A 27498-nucleotide genomic window follows, 5' to 3' on the forward strand; every position below is an offset into this window, starting at 1 on the left:
TAAATTCATTTATTTAATTCCCATGCCAAGTTAGGAATGCAGTCAGCTTCTCTTCTCCGAGCAATCCATCCGTTGAGCCTCCTGTAAACCTGGACTGTTTAGAAAACTTGAACAATTCAAACTTAAAGCCTTTAAATTTAATTTTTTATTCTATATTTATTAAAATAAAAGAATTCTAATTTTTTCAATAAAGCTGGTCAGTATCAATATGCATAATTTGTATTTAATTTAAATGGCTCAAATTTAATATTAATTTTTAATATTTTTATAAATTGACTGTAAAGATTTATTTTGGATAGTTCAAGTCAAAAATTTCTAAATTGTAATTAAAAAAATCCGGGAGATGCCAATTAGAATATTATATTGATTTTTAATATTGTATTTTAAAAATTAAAAACTATAATTATAAACAAACCATACTAGAATTATAAAATTATCTATATGAATAGTCAATTTATGAAAATTATAAAAAAATTAATATTAAATTAAAACTACTTAAATTAAATGTGATTTTTTCAGTTTGGTGATGACTAGATTCATTAAATTTTTATTTTAATAAATATAAAATAAAAATTAAAATAAATTTTAAAAGCTTTGGATATTATCAGTTAAAATTAACCTGGATGATTGAGACATCATTAAATGATTAGGAGCCTATACGGCTATACCTACATAAATTTGATATGCCTGATGAACAGTGATTTTTTGAAAATGTCCGCAGTCTTTCCCTTCATTTTTTTTTTTTTAACCTTCTGCCATTGCAACATTGTCGGATGGACTTTTTTAAAAACAAAAAAAAAAAAAAAAAAACAAAATTTGGTGGCGTCGGATGGCAGTACCGTCCGACTTTGCATTTTTATTTTATTTTAATAAATCTAACATTTTTTAAAAAAAAATCAAATAGATACGGTACATGCAAAACTTATACTTGAAAACAAAAAATATTTTATCTATTTTTTTAATTAATAATACTTTTTTTTTATTTTTTGAAACCTATATGAATATTTTTTAGTATGAATGGTTATGAAATACATGCCCTCCCTTTATTTTTAAGATTTTATTTTCATTCATCTAACCATTAGTTGACTATTAAGTCATGTATGTTAAATTAAAATACCCTTATTTAATATAAATGTATCCAAAAATCATTTAAATTATCAAAAATTAATTTTTTATTATTTAAATGTATTTATTTTGTACTTTTTTTAAAAAATAAATATATAAAGTAGCCAAAAAAAATATTCAAAGATGCAATGTATGGATTCAATAAAGAGAAAGATAAAATAAAATAATTTTTAATAATTTGAGGTAGTTAAACTAATTTAAATAAACCTGAAAATTAAAAGTGTTAAGAGTCATGCTCAATTATAAATTTTTATAAGTTTAGATATTTTAAACTCGATATGAATTGAAGTTCTAAAGAGGGAGTATGATATTTTAATAAACTTGATTTTTAAGAAATTGAAAAAGTGTGGTTTAAAAAAGTAATATAGGACCTACCATTAAAAATATGAGTGGGTCTGTTTATCAAAAAAAGTTATGAGTGGGGCCTACATTTAAAAATTTTAAAAATTTAAACAAGGTGTAAAAAATAATAAGTTTTTTATATTTTAAGAGATCATATAGGATTTTGTATTAAAAATTGATGGTGAATATAATATTTTTAGTAAAATAATAGGTGTTAAATATTTAAAGCATTTTTTATATATTCTCTTCATTAAAAAATATAAGGCATTTTTTAAAGAGTTGAATATTAAAAATGTAAAGTATTTTTAGTTTTTTAAGGGGTAATTATTTTTTAAAAAATTATCCATATTAAATAAATTATTTTGTATTTATTTTAGAATAAAACATCCTATAGGGGTAAATGTGAAACGAAAAAAAAAGGATTTGTTTAAAGACAAACAATCACTTTATTAGAAGTGAAATTTAATTAAAAATATCTTATATTTTTAAGCAAAAAGAGTATCTATATCTATATAAAAGTATTTTTTAATATTTATATCTATTTTTATTCTCAAAAACTAAACTCTTCCAGTGCATGGGGCATAAATCTAGTTAGTTGTTAAAATTAAATTCAGACGATCGAGACATCATTCAATGATTAGGAGAGGCGCTAAAGAAGTAATGGTTTAGAGGGGGAAGCTGACCCTGTTAGGTGTTGCGTGCATGGCCGTTGGCGATAGAGATGAACGAAATGGTAAAAGGATCAAATAACATGAAATTAATAGGCTTGTTTGATAATCTGCTTTTAAAAATATGTTCAGTAACGTAGTTTTAAAACAAAGACAAATGCAAAAATTATATGTTTTCATTATTTTTTTTATTTTCAAAATACATTCTGTATAATAATAAAACAAAAACAATTGCGAATAAATCCAACATTTCTCCCAATTCTAACGACTGAGTCTTGTAAATTAAATAATTTTTTCCTTCGTACGTATTCAAACTAATCTTCAGGGCTTTTTTTTTTTAATTAACTTGCACCATGAAACAGGTGGTTTCTTTACAAAGTTGTATTCTTCAAAATTTAAACGCTGCGTGATTAAGAAGTCGCCCTCGTCTTTATCCGTTCGGAAATAATGAATTTCGCCTCTCTCTCTCTCTCTCTCTCTCTCTCCGCTAATTGGAAATGGAAATTGAAGTGTTTGGATTATATTGCACTATTTTAACTTTCCAAGTCTATGAAACGAATTTAAAAATGCTCACACGGAACATGCTCTGGATGCAGACCGCGATAATAATAGATAAGGAAAACCCCCGAAGCAACTAGGGAAAGTGACAGAAATAGGGATGTCCAAGCGCCCCTTTAGATTTTGGTTGCACATAATTAATTATAAAAAAATTATTAATGTGATTTGTTTTTATTATAATTGATTATATTATAAAGTGATCATATTTGAATATTATTTTTTAAAATTAATTTTAATTTTAATAAAATTGGGCATGTTTAGATGATTTGGTTGAAGTCAATTTTAATTACATAAATTATCATAAAAGATATTATTTTTTAAAAATTAAAATATTGATGAAGTTGTACGTACTAATATTATTAAATTTATTCAACTTAACTTTTATACTTGATTAATTATAAAAGTTTAAATTATATTAACATTAGCATTTGGTATTTTTTACCGAATACAAAACATTTAGTGTGTATTTTTTAGTATTTAACTATTCATATTGACTGGAAAAAAATATTTTGGCAAAAATTTATAAATATTAAAAAATTAATTATTTATTTATTTATAAAAATTGTGTTCTTTTCGCCAAAAATAAAAAAATTTGTTGATTCCTTAAACAACACATTTAATCATTTTTTTTGTGCCGGAAATTATTTTTTAAATATGGCTCGAGGAGGACACGACCGTTACTTGCCGATAAAGAATAAATTTTCAAAAGTTTGATGCTGCTAATTTCCTCATAACCAAACAAATTGCCATTGAGCACAAAAAATAAAAAATAAAATTTTGAGTTAACAGAAAATGAATATCAAATTGACGCATGGGCGATCAGATCACGAGAAACCACAATAACACAATAAGGAGATATGGTTTACAAGTATATTTTGTAAGTAAAAATTTTCTAACTTGTTATAAAGTCTTTCTTACTAATCTCCAACTAACTCCATATTTAAGATAATCAAGTGATTACTCCTAATAGAATTATCAAGTATATATAAGTTTTTACAAAATAGGGATCATAAATTTTCAAAATCAACACACTGTAATATTCCTTTACAATTCAAAATCAAAATAATTAAATGTATGCCGAAGCATGAATTCTTTAACAATTTAAGCATTTGCACAATGAGCATGAATAACAAGATAGTGTAGGAAAATAGACATTATGCCGTGGCTTGTGTGATGTATGCTACGGCATGTTGCCTCTACGTCACGTGTCGTGGCGCATTGCATATTTTTTACAATAACAGGGGCAAATTTTTGACATGTCACGTTTCTTCATCCGATGTTTGATTGAAGTGATCTAGGTGTTTATAAAAAACTTTTTCCTAACAATAACTAATGGCATTAATTTCACAATTATAACATTTCCATATCAAAATTTAAACACCCATTTCAAAAATTCATTCCCTTTCAATCTTACTATACAACTTAGGTGCCCAATTCACATATTAAATGCCCAAAAATCAAATTTACACCCTAAACTACACTCAAAACACCAAAACGGACTTGTGCAGTATACCACATCTTACAAATAACAATTTCAATACATTTTCAATGCTCAATCATTTAATTTCAAAAAGAAAAGAGGGAGTCATAATCTCATAAATCATTGTACCACATCAAGATAAATTGCATGCTTAAATCACTTTTCATTTGTACTAGTATTTTGGCTCTTTTCTAATCACAATGAATACATATATAATCTTAGGGCTCAAAATACATAATATAATACCACAATCTCATCGTGTAAGCAAACTAAAGACATAAGTTTTTCTGAGTTGGCAATATCATGAAAAATTGTACACGTTAATAATAAAAAAGAAAATGATGCCTACATATAGGATAGTAATCTTATGCCTCAGATTGTTTCTATCTGTCTTGTCCCGTTGAGTTAGTTCCTACAATATTAAAGATGATGAGGTGAGTACAACTACTCAATAATCAAGGTTCCTGTAACTTATACTAATGCATGTCAATCAATTTAAATGCAAGTGATAAAGATATTATTCTCAAATCATTTAGCATGCTCGAGAACACCATTCACATTTCTCATTCATAGTAGCATATAATCATGAGATAATGATTAAATGACACAATTTCATATAGATATAGGACTGATCACATGGCTTTCATCACTAGGGTCACAATATAAATAACTGTATGCCTTTTTATCACTATATGCATGATCACACCTCCTTTATATTATCTTTATGCATTTGACATGAAACCGTGAGCGATAATACATCGAGATTGTCTATGAATTGAGTCTTCCCTAGCCATTTTCGCACGAAGGGCTACCTAGTTAAGGTTGCTTATCTCACTTGTGATTCACGATTTCTCCCATTTCTCATATTGTGAGGTATTATTCTTCTTAGACTACTTTTTCTCGTTAAATAAGTGAAAAACTAATTAGGTTTGAGTCCCTCATTGAATAAGTGGGGTGATAAATATATCTAGGCAAACCATCGAGCTCTGATGGTAGCCTTACCATGTGAATTTTAATTTTCTACTCTTCTTCTTAGGTGAACTCTCACCTCTCATAATCATGTAATGTATAATAATGCAACATTTCAAAGCATGTATCTACTCAAAATACAAGCATGCAAAATACCATCATTGTATTTAACTCATATATGAACATCACATGGACATACATAACTAGGTTATTGAACTCCTCTTTAGTTTGTATCATCAAACTCCTCACTAAACACATTCGTTGAATTCTAAATATAACACATCATAGAACTTTACAAACATCATTTCATTGAACTTTTCGCACATCAAATCATTAAACTCTACTTTACTTAACAAAAAATCTTTGAACTCTATTAACAAATCACATCATTGAACTCTCAAGAAAACATGTCATTGAACTTACAAGATCATTATAGTAGATTTTCAAGTAAGTCATGTTATATTTGCATTTCATTCAATTTTACACATTTTAATTATCAAATATAACTCAATAAATCAATTAATACATAAAAGCACAAGAAATAATTTCTTTGGTTACCTTAAACTTTTGAGAGGTTAAAAGTTTACCCCTTAAATTCACACTTTGAAATCTTCACAAAGCTTAAATGGTGCTAAATAGGCTTACTCTACATTTAACCACAATATATATACTTAGCATCCCTTTTTCAGATAATTTTTAATGTCTATCACTATACTTTCAAAACTCCTATTAGGATAATCTCTCTTTTTTAGACTTATCCATTGGATTCACTAACTCCCATTATGTCAAAACAACTTCATTGAGCTCTAAAGCAACCATCAATGGTATTTTTCAACTCTCATCTACCACATTAATGGTGGATTTTTGAGCGTCAATGGCCATCAACCATCAAAAACACATTATTTACTCTTCACAAAGTTTAAAGCACCTAAACAATTCTCATTAACCTTATTTAAGTCAATGAGATTTCGACTCATGGCATTTATGAATCAAAAATTATCTTTCTCAACCAAACCCTAACTCCCAACATAAAAAAAAAATGCAAGAGAGGAGAGAGATTTAAGGTTAAAAAACTTTCCTATAGTATTTGAAAGTTCTACAATATTCTCAATGCTTCCAAACCTTAAGCCCCAGTAGAGCTCTTTACGTCTCCTTTGTGTATCTTTTGTTTTCTTTTTGTTTTTGTGACTTATTTCTATAGAATTTGTATCATACGTCGCGGTATGTGGTACAGAGAAGATGCTCCTGCCTTCTAGTTGCTTGTGCACCAGAACATGTGGCACAAAATCATTTTTCTTTATTTTTCTTACCTTTTGATATTCGGGTGGCTTAACTTTGCTCCAGACTAAATCCCAGGGTTGAAATTGCAACCTGAAACACTCGTGACAACATACCACGTTAATCTACTTAATAAATTTTCATTTACTCAACTAATTAAGGGTTAAATTCTTCAAGATATTACACAGTAATAAACACATATGACTATATAATTAAAATTGAAAAACTACGTGCCCCCAGATGTGGCAAGAATGTAGTTTTCATCCTAATTATGGATTATGGAAAATGCAGGTGTTTGGGTGTTTTTTCATCAAAATCATGGTTATGGTCTAAATAATTGATTTTAGATGCAAATTCAAATAAGCACCAAGTCTGTGTTTGAATTGAGAAACCCATGGTAACTATTCTAGCATGACTAATGAGTGAGTGGATTTAGTTATATACTTTACCCAAAACATGATACTCCCTTCATAAAAAATATAAGGTATTTTTAACAAAATCTCACCCTCTAATAAAGTAGTTACCTACTTTTAAAATAATTCTGTCTTTTTATATTTACCCATATTAAACACCTATTACAACAAATATAAAATTATTCATCAATAGAGACACTTTTTTTAAGAAAAGTTACTGATTATACGTCGAAAGACTAAAAATGCCTTATATTTTTTAATATCTAACTCTTTAAAAAATGTCTTATATTTTTAAACAGAGAGGGCATATGTTATTAATAATTAATAATTAATAATTAATTCATGTTTTTAAAAAATATTAGTCAAAATCTGATTTTTCTAAAAATATTCATATGTTTATATTTATATTTTTAAATTTTCTTTATAACACATGCATAGTCTTTAAATATCAAACATTTAAATGTTAAAAAAAAGGTACAAATGGTAAAAAAAGACATAAAATTTATTCAACATCATATATTTTGGGTCCATATATAATTTTAGAAAGTAACTTATATCGTGATTTGAAAGAGTATGTTCATGTGTTGTAATTATAATCAAATAATTTTGCCTTTCGTATTATAATCGAATAATTTAACTTTTTGTATAATGCATGTGAAATTTTAATTTTATCGCGAAAAAGTAAATTGATGAAGAATGGAGCATGACTTTCACCGCAAAAATTTGAACACGCACAAACATGCTCACTTGCGTGGAAAAACCTATTCTAAGATCAGGCTGAAAAAGGAAAAAGACTTGTGAGAAAAAATAACAAGAGACAAAAAACTGGAAAAAAGATAATGCAATTTATTTAATAGCGGTGGTAGATCGAATGTGCTTCCTCCGTTTTAAATAATAAAATATTTTTAAATAAAATTTTATATATTAATAAAGTTTAGGAGTGTTCAGTTTGAACCCGTCCCGACTGATCCGATATTGTCCCGATCATATCAGGACGGGTCTTGTCTCGGTCCGAAAATAATCGGACGGAATTTTACGAGATGGGACAGAAAAGAGATTCGGGACGGGACGGGACATGGGATTACTATCGAGACATCCCGTCCCGTCCCGAATATTATATATATTATTTTTTATTTTAAATATATTAAATATATTAATATAATTTATATTTATATTAATTATATCAATTATAATTTTAATACTTGCAATTCTTATTTAAAATTAAAGTTTTTTTATATTAATAATTTTAATGGCATGGAGTAAACATGGTGATATCTTTCTTTATAATATATTAATTATATTAATATAATTTATTTTTATATCTATCTATTTAATAAATTTTATTTATAATATATTTCTTGCTTATTTTTAGAAGAGTAATTAGCTTAGTACATCTTCATTAAAGTAGAAGAACAAATATTTTGATATTGTGTTTGACTTGCCTGTTGTTGCTAATCTTATAGCATAAATATCACTTGTATTTGTTATTATAATATGTAGTTGTGATTAATATAATTTAATAATTGATTTTAAATTATTGTTATTTGTGCTTGTGTTGTTTTGATTTTAAATTTAATAAATTATATGATTTAAAATTTTAATGAATATTATTATAATATGTAGTTGTGATTAATATAATTTAATAACTGATTTTAAATTATTGTTATTTATGTGCTTGTGTTATTTTGATTTTAAACTTAATAAATTATATGATTTAAAATTTTAATGAATATTATTATAATATGTAGTTGTGATTAATATAATTCAATAACTGATTTTAAATTATTGTTATTTATGTGCTTGTGTTGTTTTGATTTTAAACTTAATAAATTATATGATTTAAAATTTTATTGAACGTTATTGTTCAGATCTTTTTTTGATATTATTTCATTTATCAGGACGGCAGGATGTCCTGATCTTGTCCCAGTCCCGTCCCGACTCTTAACGGGACGGGACGACTTTCGGGACGGGATGGAACACGGGACCAAAATTCAGTTCCGATTTTTTTTTTCGGGATGGGACACGGGATGGGGGTGTTTCAGTCCCGTCCCGTCCCGTGAACACCCCTAATAAAGCTCATTAAATATATTTTATAATTTTATTTTTTAAAATAAAAATAAAAATTTTAAAAATTACACTTCATTTAATATGATAAAAGAATATTGAGCGGAAAATATATGCAAAAAGAATAATATTAAATAATTATAATTAATAAAAATTTATTTTAATTAAAATTTTTTATATTTTAAAACGTTCAGCCTCTTGAAGAAGTGTCCTATACCAATTAATTTGGTATGTAATGAGTATTAAAGATTAGGGGTTATAAAGGGGTCAAAATTTCAGGTTACGACGGTGAGTGTGGAGCATGATGATGAAGAAACCTCCAAAAGGGGTCGCTTTCGGTTGGGGGAAATGAGATCGGTGACGTGTCATCTGGAAAAGGAAAGAAGTTTACAGAAACGTGCAATTTGGACAGAGCAGTCAATTCCTGGGGCCAAACCATAAAAATCTCCGGCACGGGCCCATTTTTACAGCCGATGAATCAAGCTGAGCCACCCAAGTTCCATCAACACCCATGATAATGAACCCAGCCAGAAAATGAAAGAAAGCAGTTTGGCACCGTTTGTTTTCTCCGTAAATAGATTAAATGTCTGGTTAAAACGGTGGCCAAGGGAGAGGCGAATACTTGATTGACGGTGCCGTGGTGGTATATAAGCTAGCTGTCAGGTCGCGAGTGAATTCTGGAGTCGTAAAGTGGATCAGTGAAGCACGAGGTCTGCCAGCTGGAGATATTCTTCTGATTTGTGGGCCTCCTCGATGTCATGCCTGATTTGGTTCCAGTACCGTCCACTCTGAAACATAAGTTTGAACCGAACTGCCGGTTTCCTCCCTATCACCTCATTTGAAATATTCAGGCCTTGAAGCATTTTAGATCACCGAAACTAGATATACACCGAGATGGTGAATTGGTGATCCCGCCTAGTTTATCTTGACTGTAAATAAGTTCCTCTATCCCCTTTACATTTCAAATTTCAAATATTTAGTTTTACTTGTGAATAATACGATAGAAATTACAATAATACAAGTTTGTAGGCCATGCCGGCGCGAGAGAAACTAAATCTAGAAACAGAGATAGCTGAGAATTAAGAGATCCACGTCATAATTGAGAATATTGAAGATCAAAAATCGTTGTTAAAGAGCCCACGAGAAGCCTCTGATTATGGCAAGCCATGAGAAGAGGATATGGTGTAAGGAAAGTAGATAAATTGTTGTTGAAATTGAGGAAATCATCAAACATGTATGCACTTTATCGATGATAGTTGGCTTAAGTGGTTTAAGATTTGTTTACTTAAAAAATTACTACTTGGAGAGCTTTGCACCCACAGTACTAGGCTTGCGTTCAATATTGAGAAGCGTAGTTAGGATCTGAAGCCCAATACAGTGTTGGGTCAAATAGCGCAGATGATGCCAACAATTGGGCCCTCAGTCTTGTACATGGACCCTTTTCTTACCATCACCAGATTTCAGAACTCAAGTTTATCAAAAACAAAAAAGAAACAAAAAGGTTTTCAGAACTCATCCTTGACCTCATATTTTAATTTCTCAATTCTCAAAACCCAAACACTAGTAACAGAGCCCTCCCCGTGGATTTATTCTCTCGCAAATGCTTCCTGCTTCCATATATCATACAAAAAAGCTGCCATGTATTTTACGCTCCTTTAAATTATATGTAAAATCTTTCAACCTAGTTCTTTTATTATTATTTTGGGGGGGGGGGGGGGCGCATGCTGCCCTTTATTTTTCCTGTCCAAATGATCCATTTGTGTTCCCTTGTAAAAAAAAAAAAAAGAGTTATGTTAAACATGAAGGTTTTATGTATTAAAAAAAAGCATAAAAGTTTTAGAACCCATCGAGTATGACTACAAGAGCACCAGTATAGGGTAAATAAATAACGATAACTATAGTGTTACGTTATGGCTGAAATTTTCGATGAATAATGGAGAATGTTATGTTAAAAAAAATAATCGACAGAATTAAAACTAGTGGGTGACATTTGGTAGTGTCGTTTCACGTGTTTCATTCACATAGCTGGGACAAATGGGGACAAATAATGGACCAAATCTGAAACGTGGGTGGAGTTGGCACAGAGTCGTTATCCTTGAAGGACTATCTGTGTTCGCTGCCCTCCCATTCTTAAAATTTTCCCTCTCATCGCTGACGCCATAATGTGGATGTATGGTTCTATATACTTTCAGTAGAATATAACGTTATCTGGGTCTCTCTTTTGTTTTTTGGTCAAAAATGTTATCTGGATCCACTTCACGCTTCTCTCCAAATTCTTTATTCAATTCATGAACCTCGTGATTCTAGAAACCTTTGGGGGTTTTACTGTTTTTACACGTATCTTCCGACTTCCGAGTAATAAGCTCCCAAACATCTAAAACATTCAAAGTTAAAAGGGGGGGGGGGACAAATAAGAAAATTAGTTAAATATCAATTTTTTTATAATTTGTTTAAAATTACCCTTAATCTAAGGTGAGAGTAGTGAAAGAGACGGATATTTTTGGAAATGATATCTCAAAGGTATTTCATTAAAAAATTTCGTAAAAGATACTGAAGGGCAAGATTTTATATCGAAAAATGATGTGATTAAAGCAAAGGGAGGTCAAAAAACTGGATAGAAAATGCCCCAAACAAAATATTTATTTAGTTAAAACGCGAACAAAATATAAATAACAAATTTGACGGGGTCCGTCTGTTGAACTACGGAAAACTAGACATTGGGATTCGATTTGTGGAGGTTGATAAAATCATTGCAAGAGAAAGGAACAAACCTCTGATTCTAAAGAAATTGTTTTCGATAGATGATGGTCACGTTGGCGCGGAAGCTGTGAATACATTAAGGACCGACAAGAAACAGTACTATACGGTCGTGTCATGTGAAGAAGGAAAGCTCCATTATCACGTTCTCTCAGCTGGTGGTCTGGTCTCCTTCCATTTTCTATTCACAAATAATCAAGCTTGCACAAGTTTTTGCATTTTTCAAGGAAAGCTCCCAACTGCTGGAGTGTGGTTACAATTTAGTATGTTTTTTCACGCTTCATGTGAGTATGTCTGCTGCATACTCCTTCCTTAAGCAACACAGTTAGATGGCGCCGGCACGCTTTTTCATTCACTCTTCTCACTTCTAGAGGAAAGCGATGGCAGTATGTATAGCCACTAGTTTTCTCCTTGTCAATCAATTCAGAAGCTAAACCTACTTCCTCATAACCTTGCTAAAAGTGCATATGTAATCATATTTTTATATATCAACGCTTTGTCCCTGTATCCAACCCTTCATCAACATCTCTCTTTAATAATTACTTTGCATGGACATGAATATAAAAAAGTTAAAATTGATCACGGACAAAGCGTGTGTGTGTGTGTGGGTTCCATAACTTCTGCAAACATCATGATGACGTACCAAAGTTATTCGCTGCTGTTGAAACAACTATCCCTTCCTAAGTGTTAAATTTAGTCCTGCTCCACTACTTTCGATTTGTGCGTGTGTTGTGCATTTATATACCTGATCGCGAATTATGATTCACTGTGCACAGTGGTGCTTCTAAGGCTTTGGGTGGTGCAACATTTTTAAAATTAATAATTTAAAAATAATTTAATAATTTTTTAAAGAAGCAGGCACATATCTTACTATTATACCCTGCATAACTTTATGTTTTGGAATCATTTAGCAATCATTTCATTGTCTATTTTTTTTAATATAAGTCACCGAACAATTATTTATTAGTGGATCTTCCATACAATTCTGTAAAAACTTTATAATAAAAAGGCTCTTTCTATCATTATTGTGGTAATCGATAATATCATTGCTAACTTCAAGATAATATAAATTAAGAGATAAACTATATGTCTTCTTATTTTTGTCAATTATTTGCAAGACTCCAATTCCTTTTTATGATGCAAATTAAGTATTGCTTCACATATGAATGATATAAGTTGAAGTTGATTATCAAGCATCATTAAATCACAAGAAGACTACTCACATGGATAAAACTTGGCAAATTCAATTAACCTTTCCTTTTAAAATTTTGAGGTAAATTTTGTTTGACTTTCAGCTGAACATATTTAAAAAATTTTTGGAACTCAAATATCTTTAAAGTTGAGCTATGGAGTGCAAAATATTTGGATCAGGAGGTGTAAAATAATGAAACAATTAACCTTCCATTATAATTTGATCCAAGTATAGGGGGTGCATCTGCCCCTCCAAACTTAATGTAGCACCGCCTATGACTGTCCATGCCTTTGCACAATCATGGAACAAATCTTCATCTTGATCTTCCTCCCATGCAGATATATTTTCATCATTCTGAGTTTAAAATAAAAATGTTACTGTATTATAATTACTAATAGTATGCAAGTGCGTGGCATCTGCATGTGAAGTGCGAAAGTAGATGATCACAGGCTAAAAATAATGGAAAGCATGTTATGTGTGCAAAACATAGGGTGCAAGCACCGGCCAACTCGCTTTGTGTCTTGTCTAAGCTTAAGCAACATTATTCTTACATAATGATTGACGAATATATATATATATATATATATAATATTCAAATATACATTAGAAGGTGGTGGAGAGGTAGTGCAGGGAATTGTTGCGTTAAATGATAGTCATAAAATGCACAATAATTGAGAAGAGAGAGTGAAGTAGATGCTTTGCTTTGAGGCACTAACCGCAGCAAACCTAGATAGCTGATGCTGGCGTTGCAAGTTACGTGCCCCTCACAACCCCTCACATACAATTCCTTACGCTAAGAATCTCTCTTCCCCTCTAACCTTCACATACTCTATACCTTACACCACCAAACCCGCTACGTACCGCACTTCTCCACCATCCATATTCCATGTCTTCTGCTACTTCTATATTATATATTATTTATAACCTCAACCCTAATAGCCTGATAACTTGGTCTATATACGCGAAACAAGTAGTCTCACACGGTGTTAATTTACTACTTCGTACTGTTTATAATACACTTGTTATTTTATGAATGACTAGTTGACCATTATAGTCCAAGTTCCATTCCTTGTGTGAAAGCTAGCCTGCACAGATCGATCCAGTTCACACATTTCCACGAGTTAATGCTGGGAAAATTGTATATATAGGCTAGCTAGGGTCTGCGTTGTATAAGAAGACAGAGTCATACTCTCTACGTAGTGCATTTACCGACACCAAATGATTGGTTATGAGATCTTGAAAAAGATCATAATAATCGAATGATTAAGCGTGATTATTGGGTTGTATATATTGTCCACTGAGGATAATCACAAGTGGTTGGGTCAACCGCACATGAAGTCCCTGATTAAGTGTGTCTAGTAGTGTACTCCATTTATAAATTATACACGGTATATATATCATCTTCAAATCATGGGAAGCAATTGATATTAATAATTTAATTAATAATGCGAGATAATCTCCTATCACAAGTCACCAGGATCTCTCCAACTTAAAATCTCAACACTCTGAGGTTGTTAATTAACCTTTTAAAATAAAATTGCAGTGAATTACCAATAGGAGCGAAGAAAGGCAAAAAGGTAGAAAAGAGAATTAAGAGGAACACAAGCAAGAAAAGCAAAACAAAAGGTGATAGAAAACAAAAGGCATGTATATGAGGAGGGGTGAAAGTTGCAAAATTCTGTGGTTCCAAGCTTGCAAACCAATCCTCCGTGAAAAGGAATCGTTGAGAAAAAGTAATGGGTTTGCTTCAAAGCCAACCGAATCTCACTCGTTTCCTCGCCTCATCATACTTAACATTGCATCTCAATCTCTCTCTCTCCCCTCTTCTTCATTACACACCTGTATCGTTTTCCTTATATGTAACTTCCAAGGTTGGAAACGCAACTCTGGCAATGCTTCATACTGTTCACGCCACCAATTAATTAATATATATCTCTATATTCGGTTATTTATTAACTCCCACTCTTTTCCTTTGCTTCTTCCATCACCCACACTCGACACCAGAAGAAGAAGAAGAAGAATAGATCAGGATAATCATGGAGGTCACAGGCCAGGAAATTGTGGTGTGGAATAAGGATCAAGCCCAAGTCATGAAGGGCAAGCGCACCAAGCGTTCGAGGCTACCTTCCCCAATCAGGCTATCCGTGGCTTCTTCTTCTTCCAGCGCAGGAAGAACCAGCACCGAGGACAATTCAGGTGGATCATCATCGGTTGTAGATATGGCCACCGCCTCAACTGATCAATTGAGGGTGAGCACAGAAGAAGAGGACATGGCCAACTGTTTGATCCTCCTGGCTCAAGGCCATACACCTGAGCCCTCTTGCCACATCAACAATAATAACAACGATAAGGCTTCCTCGGGGCTATACCTTTATCAGTGCAAGACCTGTGATCGATGCTTCCCTTCGTTCCAAGCGCTCGGTGGACACAGAGCCAGCCACAAGAAACCGAAGCCAAACAATAATTCTGAAGAAAAGCTGCCATCAGTTACTTTTGCCAAGGAGGATGGTCATGACCCCTATGGTCCCACCACAGATTTCGTCCTCTCGTTGCAGATATCAAATAGGGCTTCGCATAGCGGCGGCAGTAACACTAATAAGTCGAAAGTTCACGAGTGTTCTATATGTGGAGCTGAGTTCACTTCTGGGCAAGCCTTGGGGGGTCACATGAGGCGCCACAGGACTTTAGTGAACAATTCTGCGACGTGCACGACGACGAGCACGGGGAATAATTCTGAACTCCAGGAAGCCAACAAACCCAAAAATGTTTTGAAGTTGGATTTGAATCTTCCAGCTCCAGAAGATGATCACAGAGAAGCCAAGTTGACTTTTCAGTCTAAAGAAAATGTTCTGGTTTTCTCTGCATCTTCTTTGGTGGATTGCCATTATTGAACTTCATCTCTCTGCCTCTATCATTTAGTTGATTTACCTCGTCAAGAGAGAAATCAATTATTGTTACCATTGACATTATTATTTTTTACCTGATCGACTCGTATACAGTTGTTGGCTTTTTCCATTCTTTAATGCTTGATTTGATTCCCACAGTACAGAATCGACGATGAAGTTTATACTTGCTGGGTCTGTGGCTTATGACCATAGATTTACAATTACGTTCCTCTTTTTTTTCTCTTTCAATTGATAATTGCGGTTGCGTGGGGAACTGGCTGGCCTGTCATTAGTTAGTTTTGCTTCTAGACATACTTGGGGTAAATTAACTATGGAAAAAGTTTTCTCAATCAAGTACATATATTTCCACGAGACCTATGGCATAATATAATTAGCCAAATGTTCTATCTTTTTCCGTTTTTTGTATGTGAGTCAACTTAATAAGGCTTTACAGGTAAACAAAAAAAAAAAATATTCTACGGTTTTCAACTTAGCCAAGTATGATGTAATAAGTGCTGGTTTTGAACCAAGCTTACACCTATTTGGTTGGAGAGGAATAGGGAATGGGAGTTTCTAATGACTTGGATTTGGAAAAAAAATGGATAGGTGATGAGGTTATAAAATTTTAATAAAAAAATATGTAAATTAAAGGATTAAGGAAAATTAATTAAAGTCTTTTAACCTTGTTTTTCCAATTTTAAAAATTAAACCTATTCGAGTTCTTCCTCTCAATTTCTCTCCAACCAAGCAGAGGCTTAGTTAATCAGCCTGAGTAAGTTAATCACGTCGGCCAAACTGAAAGAACTTGGAGTCCAACTTTAAAATAAACCTTATCAATTGGGCTGATTCAAGATTTAATTTGTTTACGTTTCACGGACATATGAACTACTAAATCATTACCAAAAGCTAATGAAATTACCTGCCAAATGGTGCTGTTCTCTATTACATCTATGCGTCAATTATCGTCTCACCTCGTAATTAAATCGCCTATGATTTCAATTTTTTTTCTTCAATTTTGAACCAGTTAAACATATAATTTGGTTTTGGTTAGAATTTCACGCTGCATTATATTGAAACCAATATGAGGTAACCCTGCAGGAACTCTTAACAAATGCTGCTTGTGGCCCAACGAACTGATATATTTTCCCAACTAGAAACGAATAAGATTCATTAATTATGTACCAGATTTTGATGGTAAAGGCAATTTTGTGAGGCTCCCTCAGCCACTATTTTATTAGCTTTTTAGGTGTCGAACTTGCAGCTTCATGCTTCTAATTAAGTTCCCACGGATAACGACCCCCTCATATTTATTTTCCAATATTCTTTAATTTTAATTCTCTCTGGCGTGTGGGTGGGAGAGAGTAGAAATATGAGACTGATGAACACAAAGTATAGGTTTTTAATATAAAAAAGTCCATTGAGTTACAGTATAATAATTAGCTCATTTAAAAAAAAAATGCAAAGTGTGATCCTCATATGTCATTCTCCCCTTATTTTAAAAGCCTAGTATTAAAGATAGAATGTATTCCCAACTGTTAAAAAATATAAAGTATTTTTAATTAAATTTTATTTTTAATATAGTAGTTATTTATCTTTAAATTAATATTATTTTTTCATATTTACACATATTTAATATGACATTTCGTTCTAAAATAAATATAATATGATATATTCATTAGGAGCAATTTAAAAAAAGTAATAATTATATTTTTAAATACTAAAAATGTATTACATTAAAAAATGAGCGATATTCATTGTGAAAACTTAAAATTTTGGATATTAGTATATAAATTTAGATGCACATGCCCCAATATCTGTTTTGGGTTTTGACCAACTAAATTACTTGAGAATATTTATGTATTACAAGTTATAAAATTAATAATCAATCTAAACATTTAAAAAATATGCGCATCATGATACAGTTATCTTTGAGAATTATAATTTGACCCATTAACTTTTAGTAGCCTTAGAAGGATTATTAACAAGTCCTCTAATTTGTCCGCTAAAATATTACTCTGCGTTATTTTTTTTTTTTGGAGCAAAATTACTCTGCGTTATCAATTCCCACGTTTTAATGTCTGATGAAAAGTTGCCTTTCCTATCATTAGATGTGTCAGGCGACATTTGGCCCGGGGGGGGGGAGCGTAAAACGACATAGATTTTTTTTTTTTTAACCAGCGTAAAACGACACATGATTAGTACCGCATGATTTAGGGGCGTAATTCTGCGTGGCGTGTACTCTGGGTATCGAAATAGGAGCGGCTGCCCTGAGGGCCCTCGTTGTGCTGGGAACTCGTGAGCGGCGGAAGCAGCGACAGTCCAGAATGGCGGTTCCTGGGAGGCGCAATGGTCTTGACGACGACGACGACGACAACTTCGAAGATGACAACGCCCTCTTTGAAGAAAATGGCCTGGTGGAGCTTGATGAATCGGATACGCCTCCTCATCTCCGCGACCTAGCCACGGCCTCCCAGTCTGGTGACGTCCACAATCTCCGCCGAGCTCTAGGTTCCCACTTCTTGCCTTAATTTCTTCTGCTGAATTCTTACCCTCTTTCAGCTGTTGTTTTCGACCTCCTTTAATCTCTGTGCAAACTAATCCCCACGTTCAATAACTGTAAAAATAGCTATTTAGATTCTGCTTCTTTTGGCTTTTTTTTAGGTCTGCAAATTCTTGCGGACTCTATTTCATGCTTTTATCATTCCTTCTACTTTTATCTACACGTGATTCGTTTAACTTGTTGAAATTTGAAATATGTTTGCTGCTGATGTAATGTGATAGCTATTTAGCTATTCAGATTGTTCAGGTGAATATACTTCTTCATAACCTAAATGCCTGCCATTATATACTACTGAGTGCCTGGCGATATAGACTTAAAAATTTCTCGAACATTATATTTCTAAGGGTGCCTTCTGTCATCAACGTTTCTTATTGGGTTTAAACTTCATGAGCACCAGTTTCTTTTGTGAATATATTTGGTGTGGGCGGTTCATTGTCTTCAAAATTGGTCGACAGAGTATTGGCAAAGAGAAAAAGTCGAGCGGCAGGGGTGTGATTATTTACTTAGTCTTGGTATGCTTTTTCATGTGGTATAATTTGAATTTGAAAGCGTTGGAGTGCGGGTCTTAGGCATCAGAGTTGAATGGAGGGAAATAGTTGAGTCTGTTAGTAGTTGTTAATAACATAATTATTGTTGAAGGACTTAGGGTTCTTAACTAATGATCCTCCATATAGTTGTATAACAGATGAAGGAGAACATCTATAGTTGTAAATGAAATTCTGGATCCCAAGTCTTTCTCTAATCTACTGTTCTTTCTATTTAATTTCTCCCTCTACCAATCGGTAGTGTCATAGCTATTGATCTGCTGACCCGTGGCAGAAGCTGCCCCTTCCTAAGTCTGACTAATGACTACGTGAGATGGAAGATAGAATGAGATTAGAGCAGAACTTAATTGACTGTGGACTACAGTAGATAATTGAATGTTTACCATAGAGCAACATGTTTCTAGGCTCCATGTCTGTTAGAAGGTCTCTTGGCACTACTAGTGCATGCAAAGTGAGTGATTGGTCCATCAAATGGGTCGATATTGATAGAAGAGGAGGAGATCATTAGAGGTAAGTGAATCATGAGTATTAGATATCCACTCATTATACAAACATATAATTTCCACGATTCCTTCAAAAAGATGTCATTGGATGCTTCAAGAAGTGCACAATATACTTTTTTGTTGGATGAAACACCAATAGAGATGAAGATAACCGTCTAGTTACATTTAGATGACGAAGGCTTCAATGGGCATAGAATGTATATCAAGAAGGCATAGGATTTCGTGAGATACATATGAAACAGCTTTGAGAAGATGTTTTAAGCCTATCTATGACGACCTAATGTAAGAATTGATGTAATTGAGGCAGATGGAAGTGTTATGCAGCATTTCGTAGGCAGAATGGAAGTGTTAACAGCAACGACGACGACGACAACAACAATCTTGTAATAATGATAGTTGCCTTTGAGGATTAAGGTTTTTATGGAATGGAATTGAGTAGATGGAAATAGTTAAGTCTGTTAATAGTTGTAAATGAAAGACTTATTGTTAGAAGGAGTTATAGTTAACTAATTATTCTTTTGTAATTAATGAAGTAGAATAGATTACAATTGCTAATGAAAGTTCTGAGTTTTTTGTCCAGCTCTTTATTTTCCTATTCTTTATACTTCTCTTCTGCCTATCATCGAGATGCTCCTTCATGTAAAGAACTGATTCCGTTGAAAGTAGTTGTGAGATATGGAGATTTGATTGGGCAAGGCATGCTATTTTTTTTAGTGATTGAAATCAGAACTAGATATCTCATTCTGCCTCAATTGAAGAAAGAGTTGAACTGATAGGTTAATTGGTTGCTTCAGTCAATTGAAATTTCAATATTGTTGATACATTATTTCGTTTCTATGACATCTTTATAAATCCAGTATTGTACGCTAAAGGTTTCATGTCTGGAGATTGGCATTATTTTTGGGAAAGTGGGGATTTTAATTATTTTGTTGGACATCTGAATGCTCCTTCAGTTGAATGTTAGATCATCTTTGTGCTGGTGCTTACCCTCATTCTACTGCAGATAACTTGACTGGAAGCATTGACGAGCCTGTGGAAGATGGGGATACGGCTCTACATCTGACCTGCTTATATGGCCATTTATCGTGTGTCCAGGTTGGTCAACTTTGTTTATTCCTTGTTTGATATGTTATTTCAAAGAATTTTGATGGTTAACTGATAAATGTTTCAATTAAATGCAGCTACTTCTGGATAGAGGAGCAAACATGGAATCTAAGGATGAAGATGGTGCAATTCCATTGCATGATGCTTGTGCAGGAGGTGATATGTAGTTATTTTCCAAGTGTTAGTCTGGCTCACTTCACTGGATTGTTATTTATAATTTTTTTAAAAAATCTTTTTACGATCATTTCAGGGTATGCTGAGATAGTCCACTGCTACTTAACAGAGCTGATAATGCAGAGCATATAAGGAGGATGCTTGAATCAGTTGATTCAGAGGGTGATACAGTGAGTATTTTTACCAAAAATCTTGCATTTCAACTTCTAACTGTGAACTGTATGGTTGAACCATCTATGAAATTGTGTAGTCTTGATCCTCTACATTTATAAAGAGTGAATGCATATATTGTATTTGCAAAGAGATAGAAAAGAGATGAGATGATGGGAGCAAAAATAAGATGTGAGTTTCAACATGGTCATGTTTTTTTTTTTTTTTTTGGACCAACATGGTCATATTATAGTGCGATTTTCTTACAGAATGCATGAAGATATGATTGGAGAGCATCTAATTTAAAAAGTGTGTCATTTTTTTGGGTATCCTCAACATCGCGATGCAGGATGAAATTCCTCACTTTCGGGGGTTTAGATGAAATCATGAATAGATGTATCTCAGTCCTTAACCTACCCACAATATGATATTTGATAGAGTTCTGATTCGCTCTATCAACATTATGTCACGATTGTTTCTGCAGCCGCTCCATCACGCTGCTAGAGGCGAGCATGTTGATGTCGTTAGGTTATTGCTGTCTCATGGTGCATCTCCCACGAAGACAAACTTATATGGAAAGGTAATGTTGGCAGGAATATGAGAAATTTCCGTTTCTACTCTGCATCAAAGCCTGAATTTTTTTTTTCTTGGCAGATCCCAGCAGAATTACTTGATCACAGCACAGACGCTGGGAGATTGCTGGAAGCTGCTGGTGCTACTTCCCTACCACCTCACTAGCAATGTGATGGGTGGAACACGTTTAAATTCATTTAGACGGATGTTCTAGATTCGAAGTCGCTTCGTTAAGCTACCCAAAATCTGAGAATTCATTGTTTGCCTAATGCTAGAAGTTCAAAAATGATATATTAGAGAACACGTGAGTTCCTTTATACTGATTTCATATTTTGCCAGTATTCAGGGCAAATTGGGAAATTGCAGATGCCTGACCTAGGATACGTTTTAGGTTAGGTTATTCAATCATGTAAAAATATGTGAATTTTTTTATTCCATCTCACTATTTCAATCACTAACTACTCGTTGAAAGCCTCCAAATTTTTTTTTTCCCTCCCTCAATCTCATTTTAGTCGTAATATATTTTCGTCCTTCGCGCATTCACTCAGCTTCTTTTAGACAGGAACTGGCAATTTTACATGCAATATTATTTCCAAACTGGACAGATTGAGGTTGGTGCTTTGTAAGGTATAACAGACATTAGAATAATTCCCGTCACGGTTATACTCGGCTTTTCCATCGCTTCCTCTCCTGCCAAACAAACAATAAGCGAGTGTCTGAGTGTCGAAAACCATGCTCCGTGAGCCACGGGATAGAAGAGTCGAGGTGCTTGTTTCCTTGATATAAGTTCTAATATTGAAAAACATGCTAAACAAAGAGGTGCCAAAATATACTAGCAGGAGAAATATTTTTTTAGAGAGAGAGAGAGAGAGAGAGAGAAATATTTTTTAAGAATTTAGATGTTAAAAAATAAAATTTTTTTAGCATTTTAAAGTATAATTAATACATCTTTTTAAAATAAAACATCCTATTAATTTGAAAGTAATTAACTACTTTATTATAGGTATGATTTAATTAAAAATATTTTACATTTTCTAACAAAGAGAGTATGTGTCATGTGAATATTTTTTTTTTCATTTTTACCCTTTATCTAATGTCTAGAAATTCAAAATAAGCCTCAATTAGCACTTATATTTTCTACGTAAGGTTTTTTTTGGGGGAAATATGTATTGATTGTACCTAAAAATCTGCATTAGGACTTATATTTGTAAACAAAAGAAAACTGATACTAGGATTTATATCTGGGGGCAGAATAAGTATATTGCTATGCGTAAGCTTTGCGAATGTTAAAAAGAAATGTTTCGAATGAGTTAAATTTTTAATTTTTGATACAACATAAAAAATATCAAATAAAACATTATGAAATATATTATCAATCAAAGAAATCAATGGTCTATGTAAAAATACTTTGGTAGGATAATATACCTTTTAGTTATTAAATTTTTTTCAATTATCAATTTAATTCTTGAAATTAAACTTAGTACAATTTGGTATTTATATTTTGCTGAATTAAGAAATTATAGATATCAAATTATACAAAGTCAAAAACTTATAAAGATTGAATTATTTTGAATTAAGAAATTACATGAATTTAATTACTTCGAGTCAAAATTCATAAACTGATAATCTAAAAAACTTTAGGGACCCAAAATTACATTTTCTGGTACTTTGCTTGTAACATAAATTTAAAATGATAAGGATATTAGTATACATTCTCAAAAGGAATGATATGATCATATAATTTAGATTTTTTTTTTAAAAAAAGAGTACTTTATAATAGACACTGTTTAGTACTTATTTGTTGCATCAGGATCTGAGTCTCATATTAGCGCCAGTGCTGTGACCTGACCTTGTGCGAGTGGAGGAGTGAACGTGGCCTGTTGGTAAACTCGACCCATAGCGGTGTGTGTCGGCGTGTGAACTGCTGCTATTCTTTGTGCACTGGGCGCTACTTGACAAAGTAAATCCGACAAAAGTTGACAGAACACAAGTACAGCGGGGACAACGTCGGACAAGGAAACCCATTCTGTCATTGTCACCTTGCCAGCCTTGTTCGTCACTCTCACTGCTCACTATCCTAACCCCTTTTTTGGGGCTGGGCTCCTTTTCACGAACTTTTCTCTTTACTTTCCCTCTGTTAATTAAAATAAAATCAAAACTATTCAAATTTAATATAAAATAAATTTAAATTTAAAGTTTTTATTTTTTATTTATATTTATTAAATTTAAAATTGAAATTTTTAATAAATTTATTTTATTACTCATCAAAATAATTCAGAGAGTTCAAAAATTAATATTAAATTTTTATAAAAATATTTTTTTTAGAAAATATCAATTGAGATATTACCTTCACTTTTAATTTATATTTATTAAAATAAAAATTTAAAAAAATTAATATTAAATCTGAATTTTTTAAAATATATCTAAATAATTAATTTATAAAAATTATAAAAAATTTAAAATTAAATTGAATTATCCAAATTGATGAAATTTTAATTTTTACTTTAGTAAGTATAAAATATAAATATAAATAAAAAATAAAAATGTTAAATGTGAACCATTCAAATTTAATCTTCACCAAATCGGAATGGTTCAGATTTTATTTTAGTTAGTGGAGAGGAAATGGAAGGAAAGGTCAGGGGAGAGAAGCCAAATCTTTTCTCTTTGCCTTCTAAATCTGATCTATCTTCTCGCTTGTTCTCTATTCTTCACACTGCCTTCCTATACTCGTCGGACAAAGTAAATCATATTCTTACCATTCTGTTCCTCTCAAGACTAAATCAGAACAATGTTGGCAACATGAACCGCCAACTATTTTCCATTGCAGCCACTGAGGGTGGAAGGACAGCTATTTCTCCCAACATTAAAAGGACAGCTATTTTTGAGGTAATTTTTTTGGGTGTCAAGTTCATATGTTGGGACGATTAAGTATTAACGCCGATATATCTTAGGAAAACATGTTGCTGTTACCGTATGAGACAATCATGTTAATCGAAACAAATCCTTATTAGAGAGCAATATATTATAAACCTGTCACTATTATGATATTCAATGAGTTAAGAGACGAATACCTTGAATTAATTGCTTCAATGGTTATAACATCGCCAAATCAATGATTGCTGATCCCAAAAAAATACACAAGTCACTAGTAAATACTGACCTATGAATAAAATAATCAACATTTATTTTTTTAAAAAAATTGTTCGTGATTGGTATAAATAATCCTCATAGTCGCTTCTAAAGTTGGGAATAATTAATTTGTAATCTCTCAATCAAAACCTTGTGAGAAAAAGAGACATGTTGGGGAAGTACAAAGAATGTAAAGCAAACAATAAAAAGTTGAACAGCTGTCATGGAGACACCAATAGAAAGCATCGTAGAAACGAGGACAAGGTCATTGGAACTTTTCAGCCTCATCCCAGGTTTGCACACAACACAGTCTGTCACGCTGTGTCTGCCTCCTTTTCTTTCGTTTCTGTTCTGCAGCAAACTTTGTCGATGTAATGTAACGTAAACTTACTATTAAACTCTCATCTTCTCTCTCTCTGTCTTCATAATTGTGACTTCTGAGTTGTGAGAGTTCTGTCTCACTCTGAAACGACCTTGATAATGGCGGTGGCAAGAGCACGCACCGATTACGACTGCCTTATCAAGCTCCTTCTCATCGGTGATAGCGGCAAGTCTCTGTTTCTTACTTCCTTCCTCTCCTTATTCTAGTTTTTCTCGTCCCTCTTCTGTTCAATTCTCGTGTTTAATTATATATTCACTCTGGTTTAAAAGTTTTAGCTACTTATCGTTTGTTAACTGGTGGGTTAACTGCTGGTTGTTATGATTTTGTGTTATAATTTGGTTCAGCTTGATTGTGTAAAATTTAAGATCAGTTGTTTGGGGGAAGTGAGTTTTCATTTCAAAACTGATACTTAAAATAATTTTGTGTGGGCTCTCTTATCGGGTTTCATGCAAACCAAATGAAGTTCGTGTGGTTTTTTAATTTGCGCTATTCTTTGCTGACTTATCGGGCAAATTTAGATTAAAAATCAAGCAAGATGGAACCACCACAGAAATGCCAAATTTTATCTGTAAACGTGTTTAGTCTGTTTTTATCTGTGGTCCTTTGACTCAACAGGACCATCCACATGAACTTCGCTGTTTCCTTCGCTACTCGTTCAATACCAATGATGTGAATAACGGCACAGGGCATGCTTAATCAACAACTTTTTTTTTTTAATACAGTAACTAGATTTTAATTATGATCATGAAGGCGCTGTATGTGATAACGACTTCTTGTTGCTTGCGCTTTGCTATTTCCCCCATTGTGCAGTTTTATGTGTTTGGCAACGCTATGCTTTGAGCTAAAGCTATGCAAGTTTCCTCATTTCCTTCTCCGATTTAATTTTCAGTAGTGAGTGAGTGGTTTTTACGAGTTACATGACAACTTTTAGTGAATTGCAGGAGTAGGAAAAAGTTGCTTACTGTTACGTTTTACGGATGATTCTTTCACTACTAGTTTCATCACCACTATCGGGTATGTGTGCTTAACTTTCTGAGGACGGATTTGTTATGTGAATCTTTTGGTGGATCGAGTCCCTTATATTGTGTGTATAGGCCTAATCTTGAGGCATAGGACTTCGAAAATCACAAATGCATGCAAATTTGCTTCATGGTTATGTACAGAGTCCTGAATTATCGGTGCCTGTTTCAGGATTGACTTTAAGATTAGGACAGTCGAGATTGATGGGAAACGCATTAAAATGCAAATATGGGACACTGCTGGTCAAGAACGTTTCCGAACAATAACGACTGGTACTTCCCTTTTCTGACGAAATCTCTCAAAAGACATTGTTGAAGCTTTCGAGCGCTGCTCCACTATGAGGATGAAAATGCGTGCTTGAGTCACAAATTATTTCAGGAAGTTTCTATATGTATGGCCAAGTGGCTGATATTGTTCATTGTTTCTTATAGCCTATTACAGGGGTGCCATGGGAATATTGCTGGTCTACGATGTAACAGATGAATCATCCTTTAACAGTATTGCCCTAGCTCCACCTATTTTCCTTTCGCCTGAAGTTTCGTTGGCTGGAATTACTGAGAAGGATTAAATAATTATGAATCCCTTTTCTTCTTCTTCTTATTATTATTATTTTAACTGTAGATATTAGGAACTGGATCAGGAACATTGAGCAGCATGCATCTGATAATGTTAACAAAATACTGGTCGGAAACAAAGCTGACATGGATGAGAGCAAAAGGGTACTGACTGGAGATCGTTTAGAAGCATATATTGGGCTCTGTTGTATCCAAAGTTCAAAACTTACGTTATAATGTCCTTGTAGGTAGTACCAACGTCAAGGGGCAAGGCATTGGCTGATGAATATGACATCAGATTTTTCGAGACTGTGAGTAGAATATGCACCAATTTATCGTGTAAATCACTCACCATTTGTACACATGGTTTACAACTTGGGTCTAGCTAACATTTGATTTGCATGGATTCTGATTTAAGCACTAGTTCTGGATTTTGGGCATTGCTTTCACAGTTTATATTAATAAAACATTTCTGGGCAGAGTGCCAAGACCAACTTGAACGTGGAACAGGTCTTTTTTTCTATAGCAAGAGACATAAAGCAGAGACTTTCAGAGAGTGACTCAAAAGCAGAGGTACACTTTCTTGGTTTCCTTAATCTTCCAAGGAAAGTAATTGATTATTTTCCCCAAAATCACCTTCGACTCGTTATTTATTATGTAGCCTCAATCTATCAAAATCAGCAAAGTTGAGCCGGTCCAAGGCTCGTCTGCGTCTACAGCTTTGCCACAGAAATCAGTATGCTGCAGAACGTGAATTCTATATCAGCACTTCCTCGAATATTATATATCCCCGACAATGAGCTACGGCATACAAAGCAAGCTCGTAGTTTTGTGGCGTTGTAACTTCTCCTAAAATATTAGGAGGCGAGTTCTCATCGCTTCAAATGATTTGGTGCTACTGAACTGTAGTTTAGAATTGAGTACAGTATTTTTTCCCCACGTTTAGCCAGACTGATTTGACATATATTGGATGTTGTATGTACCATTTGGTTGAGTTGGACTTTCGAGACGCGTAGTGTCAAGTTAAGATTTCTGTTCGATTGTAAAGATTGTGATTCGTATGATTTTCCTTT

General features: G+C 32.9%; 3 protein-coding genes across 3 annotated transcripts; all 3 read left to right on the forward strand.

The window, feature by feature from the left end:
* Window positions 1-14549: 14549 nt before the first annotated feature.
* Window positions 14550-15899, forward strand: LOC129291336 (zinc finger protein ZAT5-like). Its single transcript, XM_054928631.1, has one exon. The coding sequence runs from the start codon at window positions 14883-14885 to the stop codon at window positions 15735-15737; it is 855 nt and encodes a 284-aa protein (XP_054784606.1). The 5' UTR covers window positions 14550-14882; the 3' UTR covers window positions 15738-15899.
* Window positions 15900-17946: 2047 nt separating this feature from the next.
* LOC129286950 (uncharacterized) lies at window positions 17947-21798 on the forward strand. Its single transcript, XM_054923065.1, is given in 6 exon segments — window positions 17947-18239; window positions 20343-20434; window positions 20521-20627; window positions 20709-20787; window positions 21252-21347; window positions 21422-21798. Coding segments are annotated over 6 exon segments (642 nt in total). The 5' UTR covers window positions 17947-18055; the 3' UTR covers window positions 21506-21798.
* A 2932-nt stretch (window positions 21799-24730) lies between these two features.
* LOC129319906 (ras-related protein RABE1c-like) lies at window positions 24731-27493 on the forward strand. The gene is made up of 8 exons (XM_054965017.1): window positions 24731-25016; window positions 25793-25865; window positions 26043-26143; window positions 26303-26368; window positions 26493-26590; window positions 26674-26736; window positions 26906-26998; window positions 27087-27493. The coding sequence occupies exons 1-8, from the start codon at window positions 24950-24952 to the stop codon at window positions 27177-27179; spliced, it is 654 nt and encodes a 217-aa protein (XP_054820992.1). The 5' UTR covers window positions 24731-24949; the 3' UTR covers window positions 27180-27493.
* Window positions 27494-27498: the final 5 nt, after the last annotated feature.

The sequence above is a fragment of the Prosopis cineraria genome, unplaced genomic scaffold, assembly GCF_029017545.1.
Source record: "Prosopis cineraria cultivar Desert tree isolate PC_DT_omini unplaced genomic scaffold, ASM2901754v1 PC1, whole genome shotgun sequence".
Taxonomy (NCBI): Eukaryota; Viridiplantae; Streptophyta; class Magnoliopsida; order Fabales; family Fabaceae; genus Prosopis; species Prosopis cineraria.